The sequence below is a fragment of the Harpia harpyja genome, chromosome 4 (assembly GCF_026419915.1).
Source record: "Harpia harpyja isolate bHarHar1 chromosome 4, bHarHar1 primary haplotype, whole genome shotgun sequence".
In the NCBI taxonomy this organism is placed as follows: Eukaryota; Metazoa; Chordata; class Aves; order Accipitriformes; family Accipitridae; genus Harpia; species Harpia harpyja.
In genome coordinates this window covers 78678407-78696710 of record NC_068943.1, presented here as the reverse complement: position 1 = coordinate 78696710, position 18304 = coordinate 78678407, and the positions used below count along the sequence as shown (strand labels likewise).

At 43.5% G+C, this 18304-nt stretch overlaps 1 protein-coding gene across 4 annotated transcripts in view; it reads left to right on the top strand.

Moving 5' to 3' along the window:
- Window positions 1-11524, top strand: part of RPS6KA2 (ribosomal protein S6 kinase A2) — a 326295-nt gene extending 314771 nt beyond the window's left edge. For all 4 annotated transcript variants that reach the window (XM_052784880.1, XM_052784882.1, XM_052784881.1 and 1 more), the window contains 3 exons: window positions 2262-2379; window positions 3568-3705; window positions 4105-11524. In XM_052784880.1, the coding sequence (XP_052640840.1) occupies window positions 2262-2379; window positions 3568-3705; window positions 4105-4230 (382 nt within the window). In that variant the 3' untranslated portion in view covers window positions 4231-11524. The remainder of the gene's footprint in view (window positions 1-2261; window positions 2380-3567; window positions 3706-4104) is intronic.
- Window positions 11525-18304: the final 6780 nt, after the last annotated feature.

The window sequence follows — 18304 nt, the reverse complement described above, 5'->3', positions numbered from 1 at the left end:
TTTTAACAGCCTGGCCCATAAGCATGCGCTGAGACCTAGACTCCTAAAAGGCTCACTCACCACTTAAGCAGCATGAAAGTTTTAGACTAGGAGAGAAACATAGGAGTGTGAAGGGCCATACCATGTTCACCTTATCCATAAGAGGATGTTCATTTGTTTCTATTAATACATGTATTCCCTTCCGCTTCATTCTTCTTCTACTGTTGTTGTTATCAAGGTAACTGAGCACCTTTAAAGGCTAAAAAAAAACCCAAAATCCAAGCATAGTTTTCAGATGCTGTTTGAAAAATATGCTGCAGAAAGGACAGAAAGTAAATGAACAGACCAGCAAGAACAGCAACAGGCAGCAGGAACTTGGCAAAAATATACTTAGCAATGTATTGGCTAAAGTTAAATATTGACACAAGAAGACCCAGAGAATGAGACGGATTGAAATAAGCAGTGAAGGATAGGAGTAAGACATACTGGGTTGAATAGGAAACACAGTTTGCAAACCCAACCTGGAGTTATCAGGCCCCTGAATTTCATTTCTCAGGGTATGGTATGCGCATACTTATCGTACCTAAATGCAGCTTGAAACTTTTTAATGACCTCTCACAGCTCTTTAATCTGCTTCATGACCATTCAGCTATGGCAAGAAGCTTGGATTCATCCCTAGATTTATACAGAAAACAAAGAGTTGGACCCTACCTTTCTGTTATTCGTGTCTCTTGCCTCATGGATTGTAGAAAAGGTGCCAGGAGTTCCTATCCCATTTTGTTCCTGAGTACAAATGTGTTCATCATTAGCTGAAATATATTTTGACTTTCTGGGGCAGTCTCCCAGTCTGCTGGGATCTCCAAAAACCTGTTTCCATTTGGCTAATGCCATAGATTTGCAGTGACACACAACCAGAATCAGGAAAATAAAATCAACACATTATCCATAGTCGCATTTGTTTAGCTGATTATATTCAAAATGCTTCCTTTTTAAATGTGAAAAAAAACCAGCAAACCAAATATATTTGAATCTGAAATACAAATTGCACAACTCGGTGGATATTAAATTTGCCGACAGGTGCTATTAACCTGTATCTCACTTTTTTCTGCACTTAGAAAATAAGAGTAATGCGAACAGTTGAGAAGTGCTGACTTTTTAGGTGCCACAACTACAGTTAAGGATGGTCTTGTTCTTCCTCACCAGAGGAGAGTTAGTAGGAACTGACTATTATTTGCATCCAGGATTTTATTCTCCTCCCGTCATCACTATGAGCAAAGAGGGCTCAGACAGCCAGGACAAGAGCACAAGCCTGGGATCCTGTTATTGCAGGTAGTGACAGACCTCAGAGTTTTAGCCAGTCCTTAACACTTAGTGCATCTCTCCTGACAGTTATAGATTGGAATAATATTACATATCTCCTTGGGCTGAACTTCTGTGAAGTCTGAGATGTTTTTGAAAATTAGAAAATACAGCATGAGGAATTGAATTTGCTACTAGAAACCAGGTGGGATAGCAAGCTGTGGCCAAACTAACTGTTTAACGATCTCAAAACCACTCTGGCAAGTTTTCAGAAGAGAAAAGACAGATGGAAGGAAAACCAAAATACCCACTTCTTCTAAATCTACACAGCTGTTCAAGATCGCAGAGTAAAACTTGGCCTGATAGATTTTAGTCAGTCACAAAAATCTTATCACTTGTCACTTTATGAAGACAAAAAGTGTGCCTTCTGCATGTGATGCTAATTTTGTAAAGCTGGGTGCATGTTACTAGTCATTTCTGACTGGCTAGATCAGGAGGTAACCTATTGCAGATCATTTGTTTTGCCCAACAGACTTGCACATTGTGGTTAACAAAGCATTGCAAAATAGATTATAAAGGGTTCTTTTTTCTTCTCCATTTTTCTGTTTCAGATCCTAATTTTTCTCCTTTATTATTTTTATCCTTTCTTGGCATTATCAAGGTACTTCTGTTGGCAATGAAGCAGAGGTAAAACAATTAAAGTGGTAAAAACCTGTCTATTTTTTTAAAAGAATATTTCATTCCTAAAAAATGAGAACAGAACAAAAATTTAAAAAAGACAATTAAGGAATCAGTCTTTTCCTCTGCAGAACAACTTAATATGAGGAACCACCGGACTGTATCGTTTGAATGAAAATGAAGCAGCGATGTCTGTGGTCCATTCTGGAACCAAATTCCTGTTGTAATCAGTGGCAGTTAGCACTAGATCCTAGAAATCATATACTTGCAAATTACACTGTATTTTTTTCTCTTTTTTTAAACAGGTTCACTCCTTTTGCAAATGGACCAGATGACACCCCAGAGGAGATTCTGGCCAGGATTGGCAGTGGCAAATACGCACTTACAGGAGGAAACTGGGATTCAGTATCTGATACTGCAAAGGTCAGTGAACACTTCCTCAGATTTTGTTCTTGTTCTCTGAAAAGGGCTAGCAGTCTGCAGTTGTAACAAACTTAAGAGAGATAGTCAGAAAGGTTATTTCTCAGTGCCTCATGAAATAAAAGCTTGCTTCTTTATGCTTATACCACTCTTCATGAAATACTGTGTCAGGAATTTTGGTAGTTTGTTTCCTTAAACTAGAGCATAATATAACACCATCAATTGTGAATGCTCTGGAGATTTAAATAGCACAGAACTCTTTTTTGGTGCAACTGAACTTTTAAAAGAAGTGTAGGGTTGTCAGTGCCACAAAAGTATGGTCCATAAGTGAATCACCTTTTTGCTCCTCAAAGTTAACCGGGAGCAGACAGGTTGCAACCTAGCATTTTTAACTCCTGTACAGTTCACAGTTTCAGCTGCCCATCTATCACAAAGCATGGAAACCCCAGGAGATAAAAAACATCTGGTGCGGAGACTTCTGGGCACAAAGCTGTGTACTAGTCTATGAGACAGGTAGGTGGGCAGGAAAGCTGGCAAGCTTCCAGTTGCCTGACATTAATCAAAAACTTTGACAGGATTTAGAGATTCCTGCAAGAGATTTCAGGTTTAGCAACTGGTAGTATCCAATGGAAGAACATTGATATAACCCACCACAAAACTGTGAGCAATCCTAGTAACATATTAGTCTTGCTACCAATACCTATGAGCCTCACAATGTATTTTTTATCAGATGTCCAGTTTTGAAATTAAAATGTTCAGATGTGGTAGAACTGATCTTATTGAATTTTAGCCACCTGAACGTTAGATTTCTATTCTAAGCTTCTTTTGCAAGCATGTTTTGGAGTCAGTGAGGAGATGCCTCCCGATGGCAGCCTCTCTAGGTGGAGTTTACCACCCCCTCTAGGTGGAGTTTACCACCCCTGCGACGTCACTGGTAACTAACACTCACTCAATAAGCTGAATTCCTTCCACATTATCTTTTGACAGGATTATCAGCTGAGAGTTGAACATTACACTTGAAAATTTTAAAGATGAGACTTTACACTTAAAAAATACAAAGCATATCTGAAGTGCATCCCTCTCTCCATTGGACATGCCGGTGATGACACTGCCACTGGGAAGATCTTAGTAAAACCTGCACTGCTATTAATTACTTTTTCCCTTTTACTGTTTTCTTCCTTTTAAACCCAGGACATTGTGTCTAAGATGCTTCACGTAGACCCTCATCAGCGCCTCACAGCAGTCCAAGTCCTAAGGCATCCATGGATAGTGAACAGGGAATACCTGTCTCAAAACCAGCTCAGCAGACAGGATGTTCACCTGGTGAAGGTACATCCTACACCCCTGCCTCTTTCTTCCTTGCAGAATGAGCTGTCATTTCTGTAAATATTCTGGAAAGCGACAGAGGAATTGGGAAGATTATTTGCCACAGAGGCCAAATTTAATATGGCACTGTGTTAACAGTAAAGAGTTTTGACCTGCCACCTGCTTGATATTTTTAACTTCAAGCTGCCTTGTAATGACCTGGTGGGATTCTGTGCACATACTGCTACCCACCACTTTTTGAGTCAGAGACACCCCAGTGGTCTGCCAGCCTAAATGTTTTTATCATTTCATGGAGATCATCCACGTATGTCCATTTTTCAGGGGACTGAATAGGGGAAGGGAGGGGAAACGCATCAAAGAACTGAATTTCAGCCCAGCATTTTCTCTTTCTCTATTTTACAGGGTGCAATGGCAGCCACTTACTTTGCTTTAAACCGAGCACCTCAGGCACCAAGGCTGGAGCCTGTATTGTCCTCCAATCTGGCTCAGCGGCGGGGCATGAAAAGACTTACCTCTACCAGGTTGTAGCAGTACCCCCAAAAGGCCTCTTTGAAAAATCACCATTTATTATTTGAGAAATTCACCTTTACTTGGCTAGCAGAACTTTTTTGGACAACCTGCACATGAAATCGCCAGAACTAGCAGAAGCCCAGCGTAAGGCAAAGTTCTCCTTTGCTCTGTCATTTCTTTTACATTCCAGCCAGGGTCCCGAGTTTAACAACTTCATAAAGATGTGCCAATTTTGCCAGTAGCTCTGTTTCCTTACTGAGATAAAGCCAAATAAAGTAGGTGTGCTCCATCCTTCCCACCCTAGGAATTACTATTTCTGAGTCCTTAAGATGTTCCATGGGAACACTGTTTTCATTTTGTTTCTCAAGAAAAGCACTTTTTGCTATGAAGAATGAAGTCGAGTTTGAATGTCTTCAGCTGTTGCAGCATGCATCACGAGGAAGTGACTTGGCCGGTCACCAGTAGACATCTACTGATCTCCACTCACCCCAGGAAGAGTGAAGGCTGCAGAGACACATGAATAATACCTTACTTGAAACAAGTGCTGTACAACATGAAGGAGAGTGAGCTGTCAGTGGTGGAAATACCTTCTGATTTCAAGAGATCTTTTGCACTTTGCCCCTGCCTTCTCTGGAACGATGCCAGCACCGCTCAAGCAGCGTGTGCCACCAGCCCTGACTTACTTGGAGGTCTCCGAGAGCAGAAAACCTCTGAGAAACTCCTCTGAGGTCCTCTGAGGAAATTATTGGGTCTTATGAGACTGTGGGAAAGCGTTCTCGTAAAACAGTGCGAGTAGGAGCTTGTGGATCAGGGGAGAAAAAAGTGCCTGGTCTTGGCCAGCGACCAGGAGGTCTGGAAGGACTAGGTGAGGGGGCTGGGGAACCGAGCAGAGGCAGGGAAAGGCATGGGATACTCTGAGGACAGTGGGCAAAAAGACCCGTGGCAGCATGCTGGGGAGCACTGCCAAAGGGAATAGGGTGCATGTGCCTGGGGGGCAAACTGGGACTCCCTTTAAAAGCGAGGGATGGTCCCTCCTCAGCAGCGGGTGCAGAAGAGGGTGGGTGGGCAGCTGGGCTGCCGAGGGGCCGGGTGGGTCGGTGCAGCCGTCCTCCCACACCGTCTCCAGGTCTGCTCACGGAGACCGGCTCTGGCGGGCCAGAGTGCCACCCTGGGGCAAGCGAGGCCTTTTCCAGTCATTGCTCCCTGCCCTTCCCTGGCTGCTCACCCAAATCCGCCTCCGTTGCCCGACGTTTCATGTCCCTGCCTGGCCGTTCTGCTCTAGCAGAGCTAAACTCCCTGTGCCACGTGTGTGCGGAGAGTACCTGCTTCTGAAGAGTCCAGCTAACTCTGTTACAAGCTTTAATAATAATAAAAAATTATGAGGAGAAACGGGAGGATGCTCTGCTTTTATATTTATATAAATATGTACATGTGTATTTATATACATATAAAAAAAAAGTTCTGTACCCTAATACCTGGATTTTCCAGGTTCATGGAAAGAAAACTGTGTTGAAACCATCTCAGCAAAACGGACCTTTTTTCTCATTCCCTGATTTCAAAGAAAGTGAGCAAGGTTTGTGGTGCCAGATGTGAACTATTTTTTTATTCTTTTTCTTACCCATCTTGGCTTATGGTGGTCACAAGCTGACCAGGATACTGCTTTGTACTGCTTTTGTTAATTTTTATTTTCCAAGTAAATTTTGTCACCTCAGATGCTTTGTGGGAAAAGCTAATACACTATGTTGGCTTTTTTTCTGCTGTGATGGGAAAAAAAGGAAAATGTGAACATGGAGCTTCATATGCTAGAGATGGTAATTTTTCCTTGCTGGGTAGTATGTGTGTCTCAGTGCTGGACTGGAATTATCGGATCATTGCTTCAGAGTGTCCAAGGGAACAAGGAGTTGCATTTGCTATAGCAATATGCTTCCTAAAACAAGCTCTGTTCCAATGTTGACTGAAATTTGTTTGTTTGCATTAGTCTATTTTTAAATTTAAATTTATTCTTAATAATTTAAACCGATATTTAATGTTCAAGTTTATGTGCTGTGCACAGAGGACCGCTGCAAAGCAGCTCTCCTTGAAGCCCTTCTCTTTTCCAGAATAAACAATGCTGTGAAACTTCACACAGTGGCTGAATTGGCTTGGACTGATGCGTGCAAACACACGCAGGTGTGTGTCTATGGTTATATACGCAGCAGCCCTCATTCTCTCCTCTGGCTAAGCTGTGCTCAGTATCAGCTTTTTGTTGCCTTTACACTTTTCCTCTTCTTAGAAGTTAAGTCTCATATATTTCCGCTAGCAGCACACTGCGAGGCGAGTCCACGGGCAAGGGATATCCTGGCTGATGCAGAAATGCTCTGGCCAGCCCTTGTTTCCCTGTAAGTGACTTCTGTCCTGGAAGAAGGCAAGGTGGGCACAAGGATGCTAAGGGCAACCTGGAGGGAAGGCTGGATTTTCTGGGGTCCCAGCTGATTTGTGCTGTTTCAACAAAATATATTTTTAATGGTCAGTGTAATTGTATTGTATGTGGGCAGAAAGAGTGTTGTAAATATTATGTACAGTTTTTGTCTCCCCCTGAGATTTCCTGGTCATCTTTCATTGCTTCAGTTTGCTTTCTCTTCACAGCCATCGGAAACAGTCTAATTCCTTCTTGATATACTCAGTCTTAATTCTTTGAGCAGTTTTTTCATCTGAATATTATTGTAGGCCAAGCTTACAGGATGTTGCTCTTCCTGAAGTTTAATGGTTTAAATCTCTCCCTGATTTAGCTCTTTCTAACCCACCAGCTATCACCCTATTAACCATACAAGGTTTTGGCCACATACAGAATGATACATGTTGATGCTCATTAATTATTTTATAAGCCTAGAAATTACATATGAGGGGGTTTACTTATTAAGATTTTATTGCCAGTGCATCCAGATGTATGCACATGTGTATTTATATGTAAATACACAAAAAAAGTGCTGTCCCAACTTGTCCAAATGAGGATAGAAGTGTAGTCAGTGCTTGAGGTGATACTTAGAAGAGTTTTGTCTGTTTGCGGCATTCTTGAAAATCTGTCATTGAAAACAGTAGTGGTTACTCTTGGTGTGGATAGGTGGCTGTGCCCATCCATGGAAGAAGCTGTCCTGTCCAGCCTCCCGTCTGTCCCAACCGTGCATCCCCGTGCACCCCCAAGGCAGATCAGCCCCCCCTCCCCAAGACTTGCCATGGGAGGTGCTTTTCTGAGGGTTTTCTGGCCTGTTTCAGTCAAGATGAACCCAATTAAACCATTTCCACTGTCAGTCTTGCTGATCCAGCTCACTTGGACTGAAATACAAGAGCCTCCATCAGCAAATCCAAGGGATGGTCGCTCCTGGCAGAGAGGGAGGAATAGGCCGTTGGCACTCGTTATTTCAGACTGATGGCACCTGCTGCTTCCCCTGGCCCAGCTGGATCCAGGCGAAGAAGCACGGCCATGGCCTAATTACTGCTACGGCTGCTTTTATACCAGCATCTCCTTTCCAGACTCCTTGCTACAGTATAGCTCAGCAATAAGCATTTATTCTTTCCAGGAGAAAACTTAACTGAAAAAAGCTTAGCGCCTGTCTTTCTCTCTCTCTTTCTCTCTTTTTAATCTTAAGGGACTTTTACTAAATGTTATGTTTAACTCCTGAAAGTCTAATAATCACTTTGAATTAGATCATACCATCTTGCAGGTTAATAGTCCACAGAGTGACGGAGTGCCTTAGGCTATTACAAAAAGTATAGTTACATTTCTGAGCCATCACGGCATGCAAAACAACGACCGTCCAAGGCATACTGAAGTGTATGTGTCACAGACATAGTCAGCTCCTCTGGAGAGCCACTTTGAAAGCTGCTGAGGAGAGTCTGCCCGGCAGGGAGGAGGCATCTCCCCACACTTGGCAGAGCTGGACCCCACCTCGGCAGCTCCAGGACTATGATGAAACCAGAAGGCCCCGATGAAGAAGGTCGTGGGAAGTTACCCCAGTTCCTACACAGCACCACAGGTTGTGTATATGGCAAAGGTGGGGGAGATGCTGCTCAGATGGAGGGCTGACCCCCGCCTCCAGTTCCCCATGAATTTTTACTTGTTTAAAATCTGTTTAATTTTTTCTGAGCCAGTTTTAACAGCAGATAGCATTTATAAAGCCTGACTTTTTCAGCAAACCACAAGTGACCCTCACAGATACTTTGTAATCAATCTCTACATCCAAAAAAAAAGTCCATCTGACAATAGGTTCTGGTTTGCTTCTCCAGAAAATCATCTTCAGCAGCTCCCTGAGATGGCCCCGGGTACTGGGGATAACCCAGGCACAGAGAGCTGGGAGAAGCACGTCTTGTGTGACATGACGTTGTGACATGATGTTGTGTGTCACGCTCTTACAAAGTACCAATTGTGTGTCCCTGTGCTTCGTCTAACCCTGAATGTACCGGGACTCTTCTCAGCCAGACTTAGGCCTGAATAGGTTTTGGACTGAGTTTGAAAGGGACAATAAATCTGTTGGCTTACAGGGTAGATCAGGCTCCATTAGAAATCAGTATGCAGATCTTTAAGGGACAGGCTGGTTTTGCCTGCGTAGTGCAGTGCTCTCTCTAACAACTTGTACCCGGCTCTGGTACATCCAAATACATCCGAACCTTGGTCGAGCATGGCAATTGCTGTGTGTCTATGATACGAATTACGCCAGGGCTTGGATCATCCCCTAAGCCACGAGTGCCACAAGGGTTTCTCATGCCGCCGGTCCACAGAGCTTATGCCAGCATATGCAAGTGCTGATGCTAAAAAAAGGCGGGCAGTCACTCTCTCTTGACCTCAGCTGCTCGTCTGTCCTGTCGCACCTCCCTTAGCCAGGTCACCACGGGGCAAAGCAAAAGTTTGTGCATCACAACAAGTGGCTGGGGACAGCAGGAAGGCAACAGCGTCTTTTTTGCCAGCAGTGCTGTCAACACATTGGTGTGGCTACAGCATCGGTGTCACCTCTGTCCCTCTGTTTCTGAGTTACGCTGAGCTGAGCCCAGGTGTGGCTCAGAGTCAGGGCGATAAATGATGGGATGTTTGTATAGCAGCAGGTCACCAGTGCCAAGCTGTGCACACAGAGGGGATCAACACGTCCAGGCTTCTGAAAATTGGCCACAAGTTCATATAAATGCCCTGAAACCAGAAGGTGTAGGGCCACAGATGACATGCCATGGGGACATAATGTTGACTGTGTGTATTTTTGCCACCATTGCCTTTATAAAAAGGATAGAAAAAATCCTGGGGTTTGCTTTTAAATTACCCATTTTTACAGAGGAAATTCCTGATTTTGTGGACTGCTACAGCTTTCTAGATCCCTAGTAGGAGTAAGGCAGACAAACATGGAAGATCAAGCAGATTGCTATAGCAGAAAATGAGATATCTTAGCTTTCACTGGAAAATTATTTTCATTCAGGTGTTTTAAAGCTGTCTTAAGATGTGTGTAGCAAAAACACCAAAGCAAATATTTAGAAGCAAAGTTCTCTCTACAGATGGTGCCTTTAAACAAGAGCCACGTGAGCTCCAGGGTCACATATCTGAATCTTAAAAGATAGGCAAGCAGCACAGCTGGGCCAACCACCTCAGATACTCCTTACAGTAAAATAAAAAGGCCAAAAATAATGTTAATAAGACGCTTTATTATAGTTCATAAAAAAAGGAAAATGTGCAAGCCCATTTTCTTTTCCTCTTTTGAAGCATACATCATAATGCTTTAGAAGTGTGTGTTCTGAACTCCTAGCTGACACTGCCCCAAGACATTGTGGCTAAGCTGCTTCTGCTACCTCAGTTTCTCTGTGAACAGTCCCACACTCCCCCCTCCATGTCTGCCCACGACAGACACAAGCAACAATTGTGCATCCTCTTGTATTCTGAAAGTTAGCAAAAATTTGAGTGTTTAAACTCAGAAGATAAAGTGAAGTTAAAAGTGAGGTTCTCACTGTGTACAGAACTAAAATTCTCAGTATTTAGGTGAAGGGTGGGTAGAAGCCTGTGCAGAACAAGAATGTTACAGAGCAAATAAAGTCACAGTAGTTCTTGGAACCAGATTTTAGCTAAAATCTATTCATAAGTTTTGTGAGCCTAGACCTTGCATTTCCATGTGCAACTAGGTGACAACACAGGCACGTCAGCCAGCTAACCAGGCATCTGATCATGCGTGTCAGTACAGGCTTCCACATGGAAATGTTTTGCAGCCGAAGTTTAGAGTCTAAAATAAGAATTTGGCCCTTGGCATCAGCCTGTGTTGTGTAAACCATGATGTTCAGTGTTGAACTGTACAACCACTGCTTCTTGCTTTGGTATACATAGTTACAGAGTCAATTTGTGCTCTATTATGTCTCCTAAATGGATGTTATGGTCATAGTTTTCAGAGACACTGTAGCCTGAAAGACAAATGAAGAAAATGCATGCCCTCTTTGATAAAGGCAAATTTTGAAAGGAGAGGCTGGAAATAAGCATTTTGAAGCGCAGAAAATGAAAACCAGTTGCTAAAAGATTGTTTCTGATTTGCTACTCAGAGCCAAATCTTGCCTCCTTCACTCTTGTTGTATTAGTTCCTTAATCCATATGCACCTTCACTGAAATGAGGGGGACAGCTCAGAGCAGGGTCTTCTTTTCTGTCGCAGTGGGGAGTCTGGCCATTACGTCGTGATGTGTGCAAGGGGTTTTCTTGGGTAGTATTAAATGAATTTGACAAAATATGAACCTAAATCTAGCACTTTGTTTACAGGCTCCATATTCATGTTTACAAACAATGATTCTGAGACTCACGCTTTTTACATTTCCTGTATGAAAAGGGCAGCCAGTGTACAGATATTTATTACGTTTACCAGCATTTCTGAATAGATTTTTTTTTTATAGTACATGGTTTTATGAAGTGTAATATTTTTATAGCAGAATGATGATCTTTGGACTTTCTATATTGTTACCTGCAACTGTTTGCAAATAAGCTCTTTGCTCCCTTTTTTCTGTGCACTGTATCCAGTGTTGCTGCTGCTACTGTTGTTGGCCTCAGCTGCTGCTGCCCCGCCGTGACGTGGGCTGATGGTATTGTGAAACTGTGCAAACTTAACTTCAAAGAGCTGTGATTGTGCTGAAGGGCTGGCTGCGTGCTGGGTCCCTCCCGGCAGAAGGGATGGGGAGCTGTACTCTACCAGGGCAAGAGTTTACTGTGGATAGCCCCCCCAGGAGAAGCCTCAGTGCTCACCTTTGTCTGTACTCCGCCGTTTTTGGCTTGGCATGCCCATCCTTTCCTTTCTTTATAAAGAAATAAAAAAGAAAAAAAAAGGATCCTGCTTGTTTTTGCATAGTTCCTTTCCAGTCCCCAGGCACTGGCCACATTTGAATGCCATGTGTTGGTCACAGTAAAAGCACACAGTCACCTTTTCAGATTATACCTGGAGCTGCTACCTCTGTGCAGCCTGAATGAATATCAAACCTCCGCTTTGGGAAGCGACAAGTAAGCCTCTAACCCCTCATCAGTCAGACAGTTCACCCACCAGACAAATTTAGGATTTCACTGCCAGACAAATGAGCGCTTTCACACAAGCTGCCTGGCATGGATTTCCCTTGCCCCTTAGAGATCTTTCAAGGTACGGTTCTTCTGGAAACTGCTGGTCGCTGGCAAGCAGCCTGCATAGCCTTTTCTGCTTGCTGAACTTACTAGTGACCACAAAGGCAAGATCAACCTCTCCTACTTGGAGGGATTGGTTCTGCTTCCCTGGCGTTACCAAGTCCAAGCCTGTGCACCTTTGCGCTGACATTCACATCTGTGGATTTCCACCAGCCCCAGCAGCATTGCAGAGGTTGCGAGTCCGGCACAGGCTCCCCGCAGGAACAGCAGATTGCAGCAGATTGGAGAAACCCCATGTGATTCAGGTCCAAGCAAGCATAACCAAGCAAACTTGGACTTCAGATACGTTACTCATAGGATTTCTGCTCTGACCATAGGTAGTCTCATGCCTCTGTTCTCCTGCCAGCTGCTCCTGTCCTCCTCCCACTTCTGTCCTTCCTTTCTTTTCTCTGTCCCTGAAAGAAATGACCCTTCCTGCTCCTTTAGTCCTCATGGACCTTCATCACTAGGACATGCATATGTCCCTCCTCATCGTATTGCTCCACACCCCAGTGCCTACCATGAATTATTCCTCCTTTCCCTTACCAAGCTTCTGTCCCACAGGTCCATCTTGGGGTTTTTATAGCCTCGTCCAGCAGGGACGAGCTGTACAGTGACTGCTGTACACTTGTCTTTATAGGCCCAGGGGTTAAAAAAGGAGGCTTTTCTGGCAAACCATAATTATATACAAAAACATCCAAATGGGAAAACTGGGGGGGATGGGGAACCAGGCTTTCTTTTCTCTCCCCTCTTCTAATTCCTCCTTTAATGTGGCCATGATCGGGAATGAGCCAAGTTCAGCCACTGTTGGACATACATAACTTTGCAGAGGACCTGGTTAGGAAGCCCTGTGGCATGCCAGGCCCTGGGCACGCAGCTGCGAGCCTTTCCCTCCAACCCCAGAAAACAAATAAATGAGATGTCTAAGAGGAAGGCTTTCCAGAATATGCTCAAGTGCCTGATACAAGACACGGCCCTTTTAGGAAATCTGTATCAGCAACCATCTTAAATTTCTGCACTTACTGGTAAGTGACCATGCTTTTTTTCCCTAGATGGAGAAGAACACATTTGTTTAAAAAAAGTAGCAAACAACTCCCTTTTAATTCTGCTCTTTAGTCACCATTCGTTTCCTTCCTATATCTTCCTCCTGCTCTATCCCATCCCAGTTCACCTTTGGCTGCTTCATCCCCTTTTTGTGTCCCACTTGTTCTGTACCATGAGAATTGTCCTGAGGCTCATAAAGTCTTGTTACATGGCTGAATAGTATCTTGCTTGAGGGAGGCATAACTACCAGCTGAGCACCTCAGGCACTACAGCAAGGCAAATAATAGGCAGTAAAAATAGCGGCTAATGTCTGAAGATGACAAGAAGCAGAGATTTTGCATTAAAAGCTATGAAGAAGAGCTGAAAACAAGGATTTTGGGCTATGCCCAGCTGTTCAGGTTAACTATAGATAACTTTGCGGTGCACTAGCTGCTAAAGATGCCATACTCCTGCTGTCTAGATGCAAGATGGAAGAAGGGGATCTCTGTCCATCTATTCATCTAGGTGGACTGGAGAGCTATTTGTGGTGCTCTCACTGTTTTCTAAACAACCAAAGCTGGCCTGAGCTCAATTCCATTCTTTGTTGAGGAAATTAGTTTATAAAAAGGCTGGTGACTCACCGTCTGTGGTGAGGCTGCACCTTGTTTTGGGTTTGCATGCTCCTGCCTAATTGATTCTTCCTGTCCTTCAGGTTCTGCAGTCACAGGTAAAAATAGCCACAGATGCAAAGCCTCACACTTTCCCTACTGTAGAAAGCAGGCTTCAATTTTAATGATAGTCTCCTTGCTAAGGCATGCAAACAAAGAGTCAGTGATCTCCAGTGCATTTACCGAGACTTTCCAGTTGTCACATTATTGTCTGGGCTCTTCTGTCTATTGGAAACTCTATTATAATCAGTTATTTGCTTTACTTATCCATTCAAGCTAGCTGCTTCTCCAATGGGATAGTCAGTGAAGCATGAAGGTGTGTTTTACCTTAGCATTTGATTGGGACAAGTGGGTGGATTTCAGATGTGAATGTCCACTAACTGCTATTATCAACAGTGACCTCAGCTGTCGGACACAGTGGGGAGGTCATCCCCTAAAGTCAGTAACCATGTCCCCTCGAAGTCAGAACCAGCATGCTGAGAAAAGAATGTTATTGGATTTAAGCATACGAGACTTTTCCTAGAGGCCTAAACTGATTTCACCTGTTGGTACTAAACCAATTTTGCCTTTAGGAACATTAGCTGTTACAATGGAGCCTTAAACACGGGGAACAGAAACAACCTGCATTTCACTTCAGAGAAGTGAGAAGAGCGACCTGTCAGCTTTTAAACACTGTTGACACTGCTGATCTTTTGCTATTTGGACCTCTGGTCTCACTTCAACCACCGGTCTGCTGCCATCTGTTACACTCCAAGTGAAACTGCACATCAACTACAGGGCTGCCGTGCTTCTATTGGGTCTGTGGACTAATACACTCAAGTAGAAACTCTGTCCAGGGATGAACAACATGCTCCTCGATGTGTGCTTAGATGGGCAGCAATAAAGTGGAATACACAGCTGAGATGTATGCATGCTTTTGGCACAGCCAAAAAAAGTGCACGTTCAGCTGAGCAAGGTGAGGATTATTTATTCTGCAATTCAGGTGCAAGTTCGTTATTCCAAGCCCAGGAATGACAGCAACCTTCTGTGAAGCTCATGTCAGATATCCAACGCACACATTCACACAACTTGCACAATCCCCAGTTCCAGGAAGTCTCTAAGTGGCCCCATGTGCTTCTACCATCAGATAGTCTGTGCGGAAAAATAGAGCGCTGGCATTTGAACCAGGGTGAGTTATGTATTAGTACGTCCACCAACACAATCGTTGGTCTTTCTTACACTAACATAACCTTTAAACTTGATATGTTTTTATACCATTTGTAGCAATTCAAGTCAAGAATACCTCCACTGTGATGCAGTCAACAGCTAAAAAACTCAGTCTGAAACAGGCTGGGTGGCTCCCTCAGGCACAGAAGCTTTCTTCCAGATTATGTTTCATTTCAAGTCCCATGCCTAACTGGGGAAGATCCATTGCCATTGGCCCCATCCTATGCTTAAACGCCAGTGCTTCAGTCTTCTCAAACTTTCAGTCAATATCATCAACAAGCACTTGATGCTCTTAAAAACTGATCTATAAGAATTATGAGAAAAACCTCACCAACGTAACTGGAAGCTTCAGCCCTGCCTTCTAAAGTAAAGTGGAAGAAGAGAATAGGCAGTATGTGTTAAAGGTAAGAAAATATCATGCAAAATCCACCATTCAGGCCTCAAGTGCCATTTTTAAAATGCACCAACTAATATCACTGAATATATTTAAAGGGTTCAGAGTTCAGATGCAGGGAAAAACACAAAATGCCTGCCATGGAGATGATTAAAGACCCTGATCTGTTCAGCTCAGCCTGGAGATGACTGAGAGGTGACTTGATTATTGCCTACAAGAATCTTTGCTGGGAGAAAAAAATCCCACGTTCTGGAAGCACAGAAACGCCAGACCAGAGCACAAAACCAGGCAAATGTCTGGGTGCAGAATCCACACAGCTGCAGAAAGGAAATAAGGTAGCTGTAGCTTTAGAAGTGAGGCTGGAACAAAACCAAAAGAGAAAAGGGGTTTGCCATGCCTCTCAGTTGCTTTCAGTAGTTATGCCTTAGCAGACAAAAGGTTAGTATGGAAGCAAGTGGATGACTTCAATAGTCTGCAGTAATCTGGAAATCAATTTAAATGCTATGATGGTCTCTTTTGGCCTCAAATATGATATGCATTCCTATCACCCTACCACAAGTAGTCAGCACTGAGTGAACAGATTAGGTTTCCATAGGATTGAAGGATGAACTCCCAAGATTCATTCAAAGATTCTTAGGCCACAAACAACTGGAATAATCATCTTTCTCTGTTTAAATCTGTATCTTGACTGTAGTATATGTGGAGAATCTTTGCTGTCTTTGACAATGTAGAATATCCCTCTGAAATCTTGTGATGTTTACAACTATGTGTAATGTTAATTTAGAACACCCTGTTTCACACCATTGCTGCAATATGGTTAAAACTGGTAGCAAGCCTAGGTAAATGGTATTCCCCACAGAAAGTAAAAAAACTCACTGTCTTAAACCCAAGTTACAATAGCATTAGTAGTGCACTAATCCTGTGAACCACAGGAGGGCCTTAAACAAATAGATGTCGAACATGAGTGAAATCTTCCAGTACAAAGAGAGAAAGAAGGCTTTAATCTTGAATAAGCTCTCCAATTAGAATTAAGCTGTTTAAAAGAGAGTGAAAATTAGACCACAAAACCTTGAATTCTTAAATTTCCAAGGCCTGGAGCTGAGCAATGACTCGTGAACTGACTGACTTTATGCAGCTTCTGCACATCTGTACCCCAAGACAGATAGATAGAGAGGCTGCAAGATCCTAATCACAGTATCCTGGGTATTAAAAAAAAAGGAAGGAAGAAGGGAAGTAAATTATCAATAACAAATGCAAATGCTGTTCATAATAATGCATCGTGACAGTGAAAGAAGGTGCTTCTCCAAGGAAAACACTACCCCACCTCAGCTTCAAGACTGTAAATCTTAGCAGTCCCCTCAAGAACTATTTTTTTGGTAAATCCTAAACACTAAAGCTCACATCTAGTGAGAGTTGTTCCACTTCTGTGACAAACACTGCTGAGGCAGCCTCCCTGAAGTATGATGTGGCAGAGATTTATGCAGAGCAGCCACTCAGTATAGAAGTGCTGCAGAGCCACCCCCACCGGGGTGCCCTGCTGCAGAATGGCAGTCCCTCTTTTTTGCCCAAAGGGCCTTAAATAAGCCTACACAGTTGCAAGGTTGTGTCATGCTCCTGGGCGGTGGGATGTGTGGGTCTGACCAACACTGGCCTGAGGAAGGAGCTGATGGGGTTCCCTGCTCTGATCGGCAGCACCCTTGGCAAGTACTGGCACCACAGGGTTTTTACGTGATGCAGGGGATGCTCACGCTGCCGCCTCCTGAGCGTCCCACAGAAAAGGAGCTGCTCTCAGCAGGTTGTAAAAACATACTTCTGCACAGCCTTCAGGAGGGACAGACACCCTGAGCAGAAAGAAGCACAAAAGTCACAGGGTGGTGTCACGAAAAGGGCATTCCTCTACTCCAAATTTCCTCCTGGTTAGGTTTTGTTGAGCTTCCCGCTCAGTGTGAAAGGTTTGGCTTGCGCTTTGGCAGGGCTAACCCTCCCCTCCTCGCCCACACAGGGAAGCTGGGTGTGCAGGGCAGACGCTGCGGTCCGCTTCAGGTGCCAAGGATCACTACCTAGGTATTGCACGGCTTTTGGATGTAGGCGCTTGTATTTAATTTGTAATTGAATGTAAAAAACAAGATGTATCTTGTAAAAAACAAGATAGTCCTTGTGAACTGAAGCTGTAGCATCACCACCTAATATGAATGTTTATTGGAAAGATCAATACCCTTACAAAAGATGGCCTCAGCTATCTGTAGGACACAATATTTCAAATCTTTCTGATAAGAAAAGGACCCTACCTAAGGAGTTTGGAGGTTGTCTACAACCACCCATCTCACTTTTGCACATGCACATTTGGATACATGAGTAGAATGCATCTATTTTTTTAAAAAGTATACAAACTTGAATCAGTACTTTTTTTTTTCTGTTAGACCTTGTATAAACCTAAATGACTCCCTGCTGAGTCCGGAATGGCCTTGTAGAAGTCCACCAGGACCTATTGTTTATTTCACTTTGATCCCAGTAGCTTTGGAAAGGACTTTGGTATGTTTACCTTCAAGTTACTCATCTTGTATGCCCATGGTTTGTTTATCCACTGTAGTCTACTGAAATTTCCTCCCTTTCTTTTAGTTAAAGAAATAGGCCAAAGGTGATTTCAGGGTCCTTTTCTGGATATGCATCACCAGTTAGCTCAAAGACAACCTTTGGCTTCCTCTAGTAAGTCAGGGGCATTCTAGATACCGTCTTGCACTCACAGTTCTCCAGTGAGTGGGAGAAAGCTCAGTCCATCAAGTGAAAAATTGACCCTAACTTAAGCAGATTTAACACTACTGAGGATACTATAATTAGACCAAAGTGAGCCCTGGTGTAATCATGACTTTCTGGCTCAAGCATGCTAACCTGCTTTTTTTCCTAAATCAAGCCTACCAATATTTATGTTCAAGGTTTTCCAGTGGCAGGAGTTGGGGTACTTGTTCTTTAACAGGGGAAGGGCTGGAAGAGGGGAGAAGCACAGAACTGTACTTTTCCACCAGGAATGATCCCCCCTCCTGGCTATCCTCCAGCCTCACTTGGGTTATTTAGGCTGGGGAAAGCCAACGTAACAGTGTATTTAAATATGGTAAGTGAATTTATTAGTAGTGAAACATACCAGGAACCTGTATTTTTATCGTGTTCTA